General features: G+C 30.9%; 1 protein-coding gene across 3 annotated transcripts in view; it reads left to right on the top strand.

Moving 5' to 3' along the window:
• Positions 1 to 18,176, top strand: part of CSMD3 (CUB and Sushi multiple domains 3) — a 1,097,518-nt gene that overhangs the window by 417,891 nt on the left and 661,451 nt on the right. For 2 of the 3 annotated variants that reach the window (XM_060116494.1, XM_060116493.1), the window contains one exon: positions 11,147 to 11,224. The exons of the other annotated variant lie outside the window; for it this stretch is intronic. In XM_060116494.1, coding sequence (XP_059972477.1) covers positions 11,147 to 11,224 — 78 coding nt within the window. The remainder of the gene's footprint in view (positions 1 to 11,146; positions 11,225 to 18,176) is intronic. 3 annotated transcript variants of the gene reach the window in all.

Genomic DNA, 18,176 nt, shown 5'->3' with positions numbered 1-18,176 from the left:
TTGTTCTCCACTAGAAGAATCACAATGTTGATAAACTATCTCAGATAATGTAGTAAAAGCTAAACTTTAATTCTGTAAGAATGACTCTAATGGTAGGAAATTAATGAGTGGAAAGGATATTTTAGGGCAGATGGATTTTCCGGATCAACCTTAATGACAGTAATTAATTCTGTCAACCCTTAGGAATGACTGAGCAGATTACATTAGTTATGATTTTACTGGAAAAAAATCAATGAATGTATGAATAAATGATAAAAGCATTCCCAAGTCAAATTTTAACTCATTTATTACTTTTAATTTTTTACCCTAAATCTACACCTTAAATTATTTTTTAAAGTGTGTTATCGAATAACAGAAAAGACAAGGTTTTACTTTCCCTATATTTACCATCTTTCAAATCTTTGAAAGTCTGATAGACAGGAGCAAAACATAATGAAAATAAGGATAAAAAATTGATTGCCAAATCAAAAATTTTCATGATTGAATAAATAAGCATTATCTTCTCTTTTATATAAATGATGAAATTGCACTTGCCTGCTTGAATTTCCATGTCCTTCTTTATGAGAGTAACTGATGTATTGATTTTCATGCATGTTTAGCATAATAACAGAATAGAAAATTTATGACATTTTAAAATTTAATTACATACGATTTTGTAAGATACTTTCATTTATTAAATTAACTCTTAGCCTTTTATGTAAGAACTTTGACATTGTTAAAGTAAATACACATTTAACAGATAGGGAACTGTTAACCTTAGGTGGGTGTACTACATATAAATATTGACTGTTGCGTTCTTTATCAATATCTTGTCCTTTTTTGTTGTTTTTTTCACTGTTATCTTGACTTTTTTCCTAATCATATTATTTTGTGGAAAATTGTGTTAATGTTGATATTTGTAGCAATTTAAAAATCCATGTCCAGAAATGTGTCAATTTATGATTTAAATACATAATTATTTATTGAATATCATCTTCATATTTCATTTTCACATTTCATCACATTTGTGAAATTGTGAAAACATTCATAACAGTAAATAGGTTTTTATGTTTCTAATTCTTTTACATTTTATTGAATAAGTTATTTTGAGGGAGAAAGAAGAGAAGAAATAATATGATAGAATTTGCTCGGTAACAGATTTATGCAATCTTAAAAGGTATTGGATAAAATTACTCCAAATGCTTGAGGATCTTTATGACAATAGCAAGCAGTGAAAATTATTTTTTTCACAAATGACATATCTGCAGATAATCATTTTAACAGTTTTATTCAGTGCTACTCCTTAAGGCATGCTTTTGAGTTATTCCTTTACAGAGATTTTAACAACTTCTGATGACCCAGTGTTTTTGTTTTCCTTTAAGTAAATCTTAGGAAGCATATATCTTTTAGCATTAACTGCAGCCATCATCTTGTAACAGTCATCTTATTTCATAAATTGTATTTTTTTCAGATCTTCAACCCCATTGTTATGCCCACCAATAATCATTAAACAGACATTTTGATAGCTTATTCTTTATATTATCATATTATTATTTTTTATAGAATGAGCAAACAAGGGGAAATAATAATACGTAGAGCTTAAAAGGGGAGTCTTAACTTTAAAGGACAGAGATGACAATGGTTTTATGAGTAACTGATTTCCCCAAATGGTTATCAGAGCTAATTATTTTGCCTGTGAATGAGATGATCACAGTGTGAGCTTTGTGACTTTTAATATCTTTTTCCTTGTTAAAATATTTTGAAGGGGCTAGACTTCCTATTTGTGCTCAAAGCTGGTGCCAAAGTGGACTCCTCTGCCTTTTGGAGTATGAAGAAATGGTCCTATGTTAGAGACATTTTTATCTTGTTCGGAATTATTTCAGGGTATTTTCACCCACTTTTGCAACAAGCTGCTTCCCTTGCATGTAGTTTTCTAGAGCATATGGCTACCCTGCTGTGCACAGAGTGAAATCACATAATTAAGCTTTACAATTTTAGGAAGAGAAGAACCTTCATATATGGCAGAACAGCATGGTGTTAAGTTTGGGTCGATCATATGGTATATTTTTCTCTTCATATGTAATCATCATTTGTATTCTAAATCATGGACTATTGTTTTTTAGTGTTGATGCTTGATTGTTTGTTGTTTAAAATAGTCTTCAAATGGCATTTCTTCATAATACCAAATGGGATTAAAGTGTGAGAAATTTCTAAATTGATTTTATCCAGAGTCCAGAGAAGTTAGAAAATTTTCATTTAGTCGGCTTACATCCGTAGGAGGGTGTTGGTGGGGGGTGGCAGTGATCATCAGCTCTCCTGAACTTTACCATTAGAAAGGAATGCAGCCAAAGTTGATTTACTAAAAAGACTGTATGGTAATTTGAGTTTCATCTAGCAGTTGGCTTTTGCTACACCTTTTTATTCATCTGTTTATACTTTTAAGATAAGGCATTAAGAAGCTTCACAACATGGGATTATGTCTGGCACTATCAGTTAACAATTAATGTTATTCAGTATTAAATTCAGTTAATGAAGCTGGTTCTGCTCCATACTAAAGTAAACCATGCTTAAAATCAGATATTACTGACTACTTAAATTATCTATTATTAGCATTGCATTAAAAAAAATGAGGATAAGGTATACTAATCCAATCTATTTGTGATTTCCCAGGGCATATACTTGGGAGTTCTGATTGGTTATATGGCATGCTGTTATTCATAGTCAGGTGGTGGTGTAGTTGCTAAGATGCGTGTAGTTCAAAGTCAAATGAGTGAATATATTTTAGTAGTATATGTATTGGGCAGTCTACTTAGCCCTTCTCCATTTTTACATCTAGAAAGGAGGGAAATAATCTCATTTTGAGTGGCTATTTTGTGGTTTAAATAAGACAGTAGGCAGAATACCTATGCTTTAGACACAACCAATAAATGATACTGTCCCCTTCTTGAGTCTTTACAAGAAGAAAATATGCTATAGTTACATAAAAATTTTATCAGGTAAAGATATGTGAACAAATTAAGGAAACGATCAGCACAGAATTTTAAATTTCTTACATAGCTTATTTCCTTAGAAATAAAATATATAGTCTAATGCAATATTGATAGAGAATTATGGAAACAACTGATATATACAGCTGTATTTAGCTCTGTTCATATAGATCTCATGTATAAGTTGTTACTAAAATAATGTGCAGCATCCAGTTTATCTCGGGCTTCTGTTAGTCCCACATTTTTTTTTTCTTGCCAGTTTTACCCTTGTTTCAATTACTCTCCAACCTCAAGACAGCCAACTCACTATCTCCTCTCTCCTTGTGAATTCCTATGCTTCTTGCAGAGATAATTGCTAGAAAAGAACATAACATGTGTGATCTAGATTTCAAAATATTCCCTTGGAAACAAGTAAGCAACCAATGGTAGACTGATGAGCAACAGCCATCCCTATTTCTACTTAGATATTATCTGTTTAAGTATGTGAGTCATTATAGACAACTTAAGTGATGATGTTTAATATAGTATCTGAAAAATCAAATTTCTAATGATTTTCTTGTGCCAGTGGTATATCCATTAGTGTCCTTTGGGAAACAGTTGAACATGGGCTAATTCAAGGAAGGTTTACTTACAAAGGGATTATTTCTAAATGAGCTGATGTAAAGGAACCTCAATGGATCATGCAGCTAGGGTAGTAGCAGCTGGGCTGTCACCATTCCAACCCACTGGGATGAGGGAGGGGAGAGATGTTGGACAGAAAGATATGTATATCAGTCTGGCATGGAAGGACTGGTAACCTTCAGTTAAGGGCACATTCCTAGTCAACATAATGGGAGGGACTCTGCAGGATAATCCTGATCTCACTTTCCTTCCTCCCTCCATCCTCCTACTGGAATTCTCCAGAGGATCAGAGAGTCTGTTCATAGAGTCTAGAGCATCTCAAACTTAAATGTTCATAAGAATCACATAGTGATCTTGTTAAACTGTAATTTTTAATTCAGTAAGTCTGGGATGGGGCTTGATAATCTGCTTTGCTAACAAGTTCCTAGGTGATGCCAGTGCTGCTCGTGTAATGCCACAGTTTGTGTAGCAGGATGTAGCCTATGCAGATCAACCTCTGTACAAAGAACAAGGAGGAGAATAGGTCTGGAAAGGCATGTGGACAATATAGTTGAACTATGAGGAAAACATAGATGGGTTATGATGAGAGTGCTTTGTTGTCTTCAATAGCCATGAATTTAGCAGCATAACCCTGTATCAACTACACTGTCAGAGTCCATCTATGCTTGTTTAAAACAATCCAGGTAGTGATACCAAGCCTTCAAAGAACTTGGATAAAATATAATAATCTGAAATCAGAAGGATGAAGGAATATTGTTACTTATTAAAGTAATAACATTTTCTGGATATTATATTTAAAATTATTCAGTGTTCTTAAATTTGTAATGGAAGAATATATTCCACTGCCGTCAGTCATGATACTCATGAACTGTGGTCACTCTTACTCAAGCAGTTGGCTTCTTTCCCAGTTAGTCTCGTATTGGAAGGCATTACATTGTAGATAAGTGATCTCTGACATTGTGCATAAAACAAATATGTGACATAAAATTACCTCATTTATTTTGAATTAGAAAACATTATAAACTTGCAGGTATATTTTTGTTCTTGAGGTCATTTGAAAAGTTTTGCCTAATCTTCATGTTCTCTAAGGCATTCATGTGAAAGTGAGAGTCATTCTAATCATAAAAAAAGAAGAAAAAACAGAAAAAAGAAAAATTGAGTATTATCATTTTTCATGTTACACTTTATAGTAAAATTATATTTGGTAAAATTAATTAGTGAAAAGAGAACAGAAATTAAAATAAAACAAGCATGAAATAATTACCATTCAAAAAATATGAGCTATCAAAACAAAAAAGCACATAAGAAAATGATTGAATTGAGTGGATCTTAATATTTAACTGCAGGACTAAAGATGATTAAAAATAGTTCATTTGAAGCTGTCAGAAAATGAGGATTGAAATTTAATTAAATTGATGGCTGAGACAGTTTTAAAAGTGTTGAAAGTATTTGTGAACCATACCAATGGTAACTCTTACCATATGGTGACTTTTAATATGCCAATTATAAGAATCCCTAAAGAGAATATATAAAATCCCACATTTTTCTTATAATCCTGACATTTTACTGCACACCATAACTGTAAGACCTGTTACGCCAAGCATTGCTGGTGCATCTGCTGATACCTACGTAAGTGTTATGGATTTCTGAAGTTGTTCCATTTCTGGAAGGGAAGAAAGCCCACATACAGAATTCAGCGTCTTTATTCATTAGCATCCACTGTCTCTTAAATAAAAAATAACAAAATTAATTCAACCTAGAACTGTGAAAATTATCAAATTGATTTTATAAAATATGATGTCTCCTTTTCACACTTGCAACTTTGTTCAGTTTTCCAAGTAAAAATTTTAGACTTACTCCTTAGTCTGAAGTGGTTGAAAAGTAAGATTTCAAAGATTTGGAGTCTAGGCTGATCTTATTACAACTTTGAGACGTTATGGCCTTAGAATCCTCTTTTGTAAAAGTGAAAATGGGCCTGTTACAAGAACACCTTAAAATATTCTAAATAACTACACATATGTTCATATAAACTAATATGATTTTATATATATATATGTGTGTGTGTGTGTGTGTGTGTGTTTCTATACATTTATACTAAATTTACTATCTTGACCAAAGAATTTGGGGAGGTTTATAACTTTATATAAAAAATAAAATTTAAGTTGGAAATCCAGGGAGAGTTTATGAATTTGTATACATCCCTACGCTGTGAAAAAGACATAACACAAAGTAGTTGAAAAATTTTAGTATAGTGCATCCCCAATTGTAATGACATCTGAAACTGACTAGATCTTAAAATTATAAATAATAATAATAATAAAATAACTAACATTTACTGAACTTTTGCCATGTCCTGATTCTTAGAATTTATTGTAGAATTTAAGTATATGGTACAATGTATAATTGTAAATTTTCTTTCAACTAAAAATAGGGCATCATATAAATTTTATACTTGCATATTCAATATGCAAGAGTAAGTGCTAGCCACAAACTAGCAGGGTAGCATAATTAGACGTTTAGGACTTAAAAAAATACTGGAGTGTCTAAACCATATTACTTATCTCTAGTGATTTTTAAAAGGCAGAAACATTAGATTTTAGATAATTATAAAATTGAATATATACCATTTCTTTTAAAATTAATTGGTCTGTCATTTTAAATTTGAGAATATTTTGGATCTTGCATATCCCTAATATATGTCTTTACAAATGAATTTTCAGTGCTATTGAACATATTTCATTGCACCACTAATTTTCTCAACAAATGAAGGCCAGTATTATTTCTTTTATTTTAACATATTCTAAAAATATTTTTCACAAAGACTCATGAACCACTTACTAATATGCTGTTGAATTTTCTATTATACCTTTTTTTACTGTGTAGTCCAGAAATATGATTTACTTGCAACATACCTTTAATCATTTTCTAAAATTATACTACAGCAACATTTATAAATCATATATTCTTTTCTCAGAAATTTGTATCCAGTGGTAACTCTTATATGAAAGATGGTAAAGCAGACACTGCAAGAATACTACCTAGTTTTTACTGGCATCAGTGTAGTTTCTTGATATTTCTTCTTCTAAGGATAATATGGATGGAGTGACCAATTAGCAGCTTCCATGCTAAATATGTTCTGAAGAACAGTTCTGCCAGTACAGGATGTAGAAAAAAAGTGTTAAATTGTAGTGTCTTTAGGCCTGTGACATGGAGCCGCACTTTACTTTCAAACAAACAAAACTTTTCCTCTGAACATAGTAAAATACTTTTAGAATCTCTAAAAAACATTTTAATCTTTGAGATAGAATTGAGAATTCTGATTAGTCTTTTCTTCTTCCTTTGCTCTAAATTCTACACCTAAATACTTAAGGGTAAATGAATGAATCTCTTAGGAATGTATAGAGAAGTTAAACAACTTGTTCCATGTCTTATGGGACTAGAATACAGGTTTCCCAACTCCTGGTCCAGTGAGAGAAATGTCACAAATAACACACTGTGTTTTAACATTATCTAGATCTATATAAAATCCCTTAGAAAGTGATTGATTATATATTCTAATACCCATGTAAATGGATCTACTGTCAATGGTGAGACGTGCCACGTTCTCAAAATGGAACACACACACGCACACACGAACACACATTAGTTTTAATAACCAAAAGAAAAACTGATGAAATTTATTTTATTAGTATAGTTTATTTATTGAGTATAAAGATAAAGATGATACTTAATTCAAAATAAAAAGTAGGAATTATATATCTAGATAGCATGATGTCAGAAACAGTTTAAAAGAAGAGAAAGGCATTGTACATTTGAGAAGTTGAAGCAAAAATAAAAATAAATCAGTAGGATACAAATGACTTTCTCAAAAGAAATTATTTTCCTTTTCACAGGGACCATCATACTCTCACTTAATTGTAGATTTATAATGCAGCTACTGCCACTTGCAAGATAAGTTATTGTCAAAATAAATACTACAAATTTGGAAGATTAAGATAATAAACAGAATGTTCCATTTGTTTTGTTTTTATTGTTGTATTTGAATATAATTTAAGTAGAAAATGAAAGGGTTTTTAGATGTTCTGATAACATTTAATAAATAGTGCCAGTGTTTTTCTACAGGAGTCCCATACAAATCTAAAGTAGTTTTTTCCAATGAAAAAATATTCTGCTCACTAATATTAAACATGTCTGTTTCTTCTTTTTCAAAGATAAATGTTCTGAGAAATTACAGATTTTCACTGTATATACATAGGAGTGAAATAGAATAAAAAATTATCAGTGTGTGACTTTTGAGATTATGTAGTGAAGAGTCTATCAATTTTAAAATAAGCAACTTGAAGCAGGGAAATGTTTTATGACTTTAAGTTTTAGAGGCTGGGTGTTAGACAGACCACATAAAGGTCATGTTTTCTAAGCCTCCAAGTGATGGTTGAATTCCCTGTAGTGCATCTGTGTATTGTGGTCAGTTTCCTAATGTTAAAGAATGGCACCAGCACTTTGTTCCTACTAACAGAGATTCTTCAACATAAAAATAAACTCATATGCCACCTGTTTCGCAAAAAAAGTGTTGACATTTGAAACAAAACCTAGCAATTTATCCGTGTATGTGCATATATGATTAATCTTTATAATAAGGCATTGTAATTTAAATAATTTCAATTAAGTGACTTTAGCCAATTAACCTGGAAGTTAGATGAGGTTTATCAGTCACCATCAGTTTTTTTTTTTATAAGTTTTACTACTTGAGTAAAATAATGTTGCTGCCTTTGAGAAACTCACAGTACAGTGGAAGGAATTGACACAAACAACACACTGTCTTTTAATATTTATAAAATTATGTAAAATACAACATATTTTAATATCTTTATGATAAAATAAATTTGACATGCTTATAACTGAAATACATTTGTTACAAAGGTCAGGTTAATTTTATAAGTTAAATGTGATCACTAGATGTGCCATTGCTTGATGTCATGTTGGTACTTAATACATATACCTTGTAATACATAATATATGTTTTTATGGTATATATTTGAGAATTAACATTTCACTGATTTGTGATTTAGAGTAGCGTCTTGCAATTGGTACTTACAGTATTCGTCCTTTCAGTTTATTCAAGAAGAGATATGCTGTATGCTCTTTTTATTGAAATTATAAAAATCTCTAAAGTATGTGTTTCCTATTTAACATATTTTAAAATTTGGAGTGAATTTAAATTTTACATTATTTTCTTTTCACTCCTTTTTATCTCCTAAAATGGTTATTCTCCTGGCTTTCCATCTTCTGCATCTGTATTACAATTATTTATACTTTTCACTTTTCTTCAATTTAAATTGACAAACAGATGCTTTTAAAACATAAGGTTAGGTCCCTTCAGAACCAGGAAACTGTTTAAAACTTCTTGGTATCAGATGACATTTTCATAGCTAGGTATTGTCCCTGACCTCACCAACCAAATAGTCAAATGTAGATACAAGCCCATTACATAAACCTAGTTTATACACACACTCACACACACTCACACACACACACACACAGTTGTTTTCAAATCCTTTATTTCTAGTAACTGAGCTCTTTGACCCTCTGGATTTTTCTTCTTCAATTTTCTCCTTTGGGTTTACAATCTTTTCATTAAAAAAAAATATTTAAGAATTCCAGATTTGTGTTAATACTACTATGAAATTTTCCAACCCCTTTGTAATACTTAAAGTCAAATCTTATAATGCAGAGAAAAGTAGAGTTAGAATTCCTACTTATAATTCATGTTTGGATTGGGAGACTCTAGAATTATGCCTCAAAATACAAAATGTAAATTTTGTTAAAAATAATTTTCAGGCAGCAGGAAAATTTACAAGTGGCAGAACTAAATTTAGAGCAGCCAACCAAATACAGCAGTAGGACTAAACTTTACCTTACCTTGGGGGCTGGGTTGTGGAAGAGAATTACAACGAAAAACGTAACTTGAGAGAGATGTAGTCATTCTTTCACTGTAAATAAAGGGCCTCAGGTAAAGAATCTCAAAATTGTAAAGCAACTGAGCAGTCATCTAGTCCTAGCTACTTATTTTAAGAGAAGAGACAGGTAAAAAGGCAGACTCTTGTCCAAAAATCAACAACTACTAATTGCTAAGAATTAGGTATCTTAAATCCTACTCCAATGATCATTTTCATATTTTTATATGTACTATGTATAGCTTACAGCTGTGTATTTCAGTAAACCATAAGACTCTGCCTCTACCTCTGTACTTTTGAAGGTAGTGACAAGAAAAAAATCACCTTAAAATGTTTCAAAGGCAATAAAATATCCTTAATTTGAATTAATTGGGTAAAATGGCAAGTAAGATTTAGTGAAATGATCATTTTAAACTAACAAAAATCAAAAATTTCTTTTTTCAAATTCACGAAGTGAACAAAACCTAATTGCCTAAATGTTTCAAGCTATCATTTCTACCTATAAACCTCATAAAATGCATTATGTAAAAAATTCAAGTTATAATTGAGGAAGCTAAATATATCCCTTGGATTCTTGTTCATGTGTTTTTTTTTAAGAAAATAATTGTTATTTAAATATCTCATTAGATCAGATTATGTAACATTTTTAATTAGTGGGGTGGGTGAGTTTTTAATTAAATAGTTTTTCTTTATTTCACTTGGTGTCATTTAAAATTTAAGTAAAGTAGAAAGTAGTCTTCTGAACTATAGTTTATCCCTTTAAAAATTATATATTAGCTGTAGTTAATAAAATAATTTATACTTAAAAGGAAATAATACTTTTTTCCTTCATCCAAAATACTTGAAAAACTGTTTTTTAAATGTTCCAAGTTACTTCATTGAATTTGTATTTTTTAAGGCAAATCCAGTCGTATCTACTTTAATATAGTACACAATGAAATATGCCAGCCTCTTATGATGTTGATTTTTAATATAATAATATCAAAAAAGTAGCAAGGTATTTTAGATGAAATCCAAAAAGTTATAATTCACTTTCATAAATTTTGTACAATATGGACGGAACATCGATCATCATTCACAAGCAATGTGTGTGAAAGGAAATGGTTATTGGCAGAAATACTAGAATGTATTTTAAGTTTTTTCAATTATGTTATTTTCTTAAACGTGTCCTAATATTTCAGTTAGGCTAAATTACCTTAAAAGTACACTAGTTTATTTTAAAAACCAAGCTCATTAAATTATCCCACTTTTATAATGTATCAGTCTAGTTTAATTCCATAAAATTTGATGAATTCAAATGGTTTATGATAAAGAGTTAATGTTTTGCTCTTCTATAAAAACTGGGTAGTGTTAAAGTACCTATACATGTATGCAAGATTCTCCCTATAGTACACTTAAAATCCTTTTATACTGCTTGGTATTTTTACTGCTTAGTGATCAGATTGCTATTTTTTTCTTCTTTAGTTTCTTCTGGGTACCCTATATCAGGCTTAAGAAAGCATTTTTTTTAACTTGCATAATTCCATGCTAACAAAATTTGTTAACTTGAATTTCATTTTAAACTTGTGTATCCTGATACATGTTTTTGTTTGTTTTCTTAACTAGTGAAAAAGGCCATAGATTTTAAATCTAGAGGATTTAAATTGTTTCCAGGGAAAGACAACAGCAACAAGTTTTCTATCTGTGAGTGTACTCTTTTTTTTTGTTTCCTTCTCTAGTGCAAGAGTGAAGTTTGTGGTGTCTGTGTTGTTTGTGTGTTTTAAAAAAAAATGTGTGTTTACCAAATTAACTGCATTAATATTTATATAACATGCATGATTATTCAATATTTTCTTGTATTTAAATGCATATTGAGTTACTGGGTTATTGTGGTAAACTTTGGAGCTCAGATTGTTTCAAAATGTAAAAGAAAAAAAACTCTTTTGATCTAGCATGTTGATAACATTCTAGTTTTCTAATTCTAATATGTGAGATAAAAAAGTGAGTGAAAATCATCAAATTAATGGTTTCTTGTAGGAATTTTTGTTTGAACGTATCTAAATTTCAACATAATTATTTTTCTAAGGAAAAATTTCTTTAAATAGCAATTTTTCATTTAAGGAAAAAATATATTTTAATTTGAGTTAATTTATACAAACACTTAAGTCAAATATTTTATAAATGAATTAACTAGCGAATTAATTTTTGTTTTATTTTGAAAATCTCATGATATGAACTGAGGTACACATATTAATGTGCTGCCCCAATACACAATTTTGCTTAACATTCAGGGATTTGTAGATGATCTGAAGTTCATTCATAAACCTAAGATTCAGAGTCATTGAATTTGAGGGCTTCCCTGGTGGCGCAGTGGTTGAGAGTCCGCCTGCCGATGCAGGGGACACGGGTTCGTGCCCAGGTCTGGGAAGATCCCACATGCCGTGGAGCGGCTGGGCCCGTGAGCCATGGCCACTGGGCCTGCGCGTCCGGAGCCTGTGCTCCGCAACGGGAGAGGCCACAACAGTGAGAGGCCCGCGTACTGCAAAAAAAAAAAAAAAAAAAAAAAAAAAGAGTCATTGAATTTGAATATTCATTGTTATATTACCATATATGAACATAAAATAAGATTTTTAAGAAAGCTATGCATTTTTTCAATATAAATCAATAGCAGTTTGTGGAAATACCCTGCCTTACTGTTCCTGCAGATACATATTATAAATTTTAAAAGAAGCCATTCATGACACATCTGACTTCTAAAATGCCTTATTGATAATAAATAAGATTAGCTATTTTAAATAAATATTATCTTTTTAGCAAAAATACATTTTTAGCATTATTTATTTTTATTCAATTCCAAATCATCTAATGAAATGAGTTTAAAACTATTTCTTAAAAAAATCATTCATTATACTTATATCAGAAAAGGATTCTACCCACATATTTATTGAGTTGTATTTGTAACAGTAAATGGCACAAATTGAGCAATTACTTCACTTATCAAGAAGCAAACTTGGAGCCTTTTGGTATCAAATATTTTAAAGTGTCCTAATTTTAAAATGTGATTTTTCACATTTTGTTAGATTTGAGAATACGAAACCAAAAATAGCAGATATCAGTAGGAAAATGTCGAATTGGGTTACCTGTTTGGAAAGCATTAAACAGTTCATTTCAAAGTATTTAGCTGTATAAGTATGATTTATTGTTATATTTTTAGGATTAAAACATATTTTCAAAATTATTAACAGTTTTTAGGGAAAATAATCTACAGTGTTTTACATATATCTACATAAATTAGTTAATCTACATATATTAATTATTTGATACATTTCAGAAAAAAAGGTATTTTTCCTATATAAGAAAGTATAAACATAAAGTTGTTAGGTGAAATTATTCTGACGTATCAAATTTTATCATGTCAACATGAAGGAAATGATGCAGACTTAAATAATTAAGTTTACTACTTTTTTTTTTCCAATATTTTGTCTTGCTAATCTATTTATTTTGGAAATCTAAGAAGAATTGTAGGCTATCACTTTCTTACCCTTTCCTCATTTTGGTTACACAACTGTCATTTTATATGCTTCATGCTTCAAACTTTCAGATGTCCTGGGAAAATTAAGCTATTTATACTGAAATTAAGATATATTCAACTCTACATCATCAACAGTTATAAATATTACAGTATATATAAATGTATCATAGTAATATGCTGTACACCAAAATCTTACACAATGTTATACGTCAAATTTATTCAATAAGAAAAATGTGTATGTAACTTTTTATACTTGGTATATTGTCTTAGTGGACATACATATTATTTTCTTTGTTCTTGTACAGTGGTTATGAGGGTGAACAAGAAAGGGAATTTTAGACATAACAGTGTACCTGGGGAAACAAACCCTGATTAAATATATATATATTTATATTAAATATTAAATTTATATTATATTAGATATAATATTTAATATATTTATTTTAAATATTAAATATATTTTATATATTATATATATTTTTAATTTAAAGAATATTTACTTTTAAATTGTCAGGAATAAAGTTAATGAGACAAAAAGAAAAAAGTTACTCATAAACAAAAAATGTTAATTTACTTCATAATTTTAAAATACATTTTACATTTATCCATTACAGCTTATGTAGGAGATAAAATATACTCTTGGGCTTTCTTATTTTTATTTTTGAATAGAAATAATTCAACTTTCATCAAGGCAGATTATTTATTCCAATTTTTTTTATCAACAATAACAAGCCAACATTATTTTAAGGTTATTTTCCTACATTTTTTTTCTCAAATGTTTAATAGCTAGTTACAAATATATATTCTCTATGGTTGATCACAGAGAAAGTTATGATGCTTTAATTTTTATCATTATTATATATTTGTTATCAAGTAGGCGTTTGGTCTTCATCTCTTTGAATCGTTAATTTAACACAGAGCCAAATAATTTTAAAAGGAGACAATTTTTATCGGACATTAAACTTTCAAAGGAAAAAAAATAATAATAAAGCTTGTGTTCTTTGAAAAAAATATCGATTCAATCACTAGAACTTCCAGGAGTGAGCATAATTATGGAGGACATGAGCTACACACATTTCCAAATTGCATCTTCCTATAATAGCACCTTTAAAGTTTAACTAAGAAACAAATTAATAAGAGATTCAGGAAACTGCAGTAGTGTTCATGGGAAGCATTTGGTTGTTTAGATGGCTAATTCAGATTCTTTTTCCTACTTTAGTCCTGAACTCTATGTAGTGTCTTTCCATCTCTTGTTGTTATCAAAGAGAGTAGGTTTGCAAATAAAGGAAAAAATTTTTTTTTTTTTTCTTTTTGCGGTATGTGGGCCTCTCACTGTTGTGGCCTCTCCCGTTGCGGAGCACAGGCTCCGGACGCACAGGCCCAGCGGCCATGGCTCACGGGCCCAGCCGCTCCGCGGCATATGGGATCCTCCCAGACCGGGGCACGAACCCGTATCCCCTGCATCGGCAGGCGGACTCTCAACCACTGCGCCACCAGGGAGGCCTGGAAAAATATTTTTAATTTAAAAAATAAAAATAAATTTTTATATTTTAAAATGTTGAATTGAGTGAATTTATTCTTGCCAACTTTTCTACTAGGCTCTTCTAAAATTTTAAGGTGGAATTATAAAGAAACTGTGAGCTTTCCATAATGTATTTTTAAAAATTATTTCATCTTCTTCAAGTCCGTACTTTCATGCATTCTTATTATACATTCATTTCACAATTCTATTTGAGCTACTTCTCCATGGCAGCACCATGCTAGACTAAGAAGGTAAAAAGAGTGAATAAGATACAGTCTCAGTTGGCAAGGATCCAGCATTTTATTGGGAAGCTAAATGAGTTAAGTGGCAACTCTTTGTGGGATATAAAGTTAGTATAAAATAACATTCTGTCCACATTCGTGATGTTGGAGTTCAGAACAAGATCCAAAGCATTCTATTTTATAAGCTGGAATAAAATTTTTAAATCTAATAATAAAAAAAAATTCTAAGATGCCACCAGCTGGATGAGGTAATGTAGAGATGACTTTTAGTAAGATGACTTTCAGGATCTAGTTATTTTTATTTTTAGAGTAGATTATGTGCTATGTAACATCAGAAGCTTAAGAAAACTTGCTTGTAATAACAATATTTTATTTTGATGTTGACTAATTTTATAGTATTTTCAAGCTAGAATATACAATAATATAGTTCATTAATTAAAATTCCTATAGCATATTTTATAAGCACATATAATAAATATACTTCAATGTTATAAGAAATGATAATTCATCCATTTTTTTTAAATTCTATAAATTCTGCCCTCTCTTTTTGTCACTGATGTGTGGGGAAAAGGATTCATATTGCATTTGTACTACTAATAATAACATTATTATTATTATTGTCCTTAAAGATCAGAGCAAAAGATATTCCCTGTAGTTATGCTCTTTTCAAGAGGCAGGACCCTGTCCATGTAATTAACTTTTAAAGAGCACTCATGTTCTTTTTACAAGTTACTATTCAAATTGAAAGAAGTAAAAATGATAAATATTTGTCCAGTTGTTTGAATGGCATTACGTAGTGAAAGCAGCTGATTGAATGGATACTAACTTCATTTGAATGTCTTGGCGTCACTAGCTATGGGCAGTTATGTAGCATCTAAATATCAGAAAAATAAGAAACTATATACTTTGTTCTTTATTTTTTATTTAAAAAATTTAAATTAAAGAACACTAAATACATGTATCATGCAGCAGCTCTCCCGTTATCTTTACAATTTAAGTTGGGAACTTTTTCACCATTGCAGATGTCCAAAGACAGCGGTTTAAAGGACACTTTCAAACAGACAAAAGTAATTTGGCTATTAAATCATAAGAACTGGGGTTAATTAAGTGAACATGGTGAAAGTTATAAATATGGTCTGCATTCTAAGATAAAATATTTGGAAAAGTGTTTTGAATTTTAAGTATTGCTGCCCTTTCTCCTTTCTGAGCTTTCTGTACAGGATGGAGAGCTCAGGGGTTAAGAGTAGAATTTCTTGAATCAGTCTGCCAAGGTTGAAACCTAGACTAAGGCAGAAAGTGGAAATAGGACTTTAGAAATGTGTCTTAACCTCTCTATGCCTCAGTTTCCTCACCTGTGGGAAACATAATAATAGTAGCTATGCTTCAGATTTGTGTGAAGATTAAACGAGCTGATACATGTAAAGTGTGTAGATTAGTTCCTGACACATAGTACTGTGTGTTAGCTATTGTTAAAATTTATCTTAACCTAGGCAATAATGATGATGAAATGGAAAAAATGAAACTTTTTATTATTTTTCTTTTCTAATGTATTCAGAGACACGTCTATTTTTACCTATAATCTGTGTTATAAATTTAATATAATAGTGTAGGAAGCCTAAGTCATGCCACTTCTTTTTCTTATCTCTATCGTATGTTAAAAAAGTTACATTTTAATAGCATATACTACAATATTTTCAAAGTCAGTTAAAGATAGGATAGTTTCTTCCCATAGAAAAAATACTCACTGAAAACAGTGTACAACACATTGTTTTTAATCAACCTACTAGGAAATATTTACTGAGAAGTCATAACCCCCATCTAGGCACTGTGGGAATATTAAAATAATTATAAGTTTTTCCTTATGTTTATCAAATGTATAATATATTTGTGTATATGACTAAGGAATATGAAACTACTAACAGTATGACAAAATAATTTAAAAATTAAATATAAAATTGTTCATGTCATATAAAAAGAGGGATTAGAAAATCTGGAAAAAAATGAGAGACTGTATTTTGCAAAAAGTGGGATGTGGGGCTTCCCTGGTGGTGCAGTGGTTGAGAGTCTGCCTGCCGATGCAGAGAACACGGGTTCATGCCCCGGTCTGGGAAGATCCCACATGCCGCAGAGTGGCTGGGCCCGTTTGCCATGGCCGCTGAGCCTGTGCGTCTGGAGCCTGTGCTCCGCAACGGGAGAGGCCACAACAGTGAGAAGCCCGCGTACCGAAAAAAAAAAAAAAAAAGTGGGACTTGAGCTGAGTCTTGAAAATTATATAGAATTTTGATAGCTAAAGGGAAGAAATGGAAAACATGGGGACCTGGAGAAAACACAAAGCATGGAATGAGCATGGCTAACCAGTAAAATTGCAGAAGAATGAAGAATCTGTTGGACTTGAGTTATGGATGTATATTGGTGGCTAGTGGGTAGTAGAGTTGATATACTTAGAAATCTAGAATCATAGGATATTTGGACAGTAATGAAAACTGTGTTTGAGAAAGTTTAGTTCTAGTACTCAAGATGAATTGGAAGAGAATGATAATAGAGAAACAAAAGCATCAGTGATTAAGCTGGATTTGAGCATTCACATGAAATGACTATGAGAATTTTGGTGGGTTGACCTAGTAGGTCATTGAAGGAGCAGGACGGAGCTTGGGGAAAAAATGACAAAACCATATATTTGAAATTCTTAGCAAAGAAGTAATTTTTTAAGCCATGAGGAAAATATAAAATATGGAGAATTATGGGTCATTGTCTTTGAATTTGCCCTCTGTATGTGATATCAGCTAAAGTAAGAGAGTGGCCAAAACAAACAGAAGGAACAAAAGCCAGAAAGATAAAAAGAAATTAACTAGCAAGTCAGCAGACCAAGAAAAGAAAACTATCACATGCTTTGTGTGGATTGGTGAACTTGTAATTTGGCAGCAATAAGGATACTGTTGAGGATATTTAGGGAAGTGATTTTTATAGAATGAAGGGTGCAAACACAAAATTTCATATCTAATTGAAAATATGACAACTTTACTGGAGCTGTGACTGTTGGGCCGTCATCTGATAGTTATCTTGCTATCTAATAAATCAATATGAACAAGTTGACAATCTGAACTAAATGGTGCAGGGATCCAGTGGTTCTCAATATTGACTCTACATTAGAATCACCTGGAGGATTATTAAAAAAATCAAACAACAACAACAACAACAAAAAAAAACAGATCCAAAGTGTCCTACCCAAAGTAATTGCATTAGAATATGTAGACATAAAAGTTAAGCATTTTTATTCTTTTAAAAAAGCTCTAGAGGTGATTCCAACCCACAATGTAGGACAGGAACCATTGCAAGGCTTACATTTTTCCCTCTCTAGAG

The sequence above is a fragment of the Mesoplodon densirostris genome, chromosome 13 (genome assembly GCF_025265405.1).
Source record: "Mesoplodon densirostris isolate mMesDen1 chromosome 13, mMesDen1 primary haplotype, whole genome shotgun sequence".
Classification (NCBI taxonomy): domain Eukaryota; kingdom Metazoa; phylum Chordata; class Mammalia; order Artiodactyla; family Ziphiidae; genus Mesoplodon; species Mesoplodon densirostris.
This window is presented reverse-complemented; position numbering and strand designations above follow the sequence as displayed.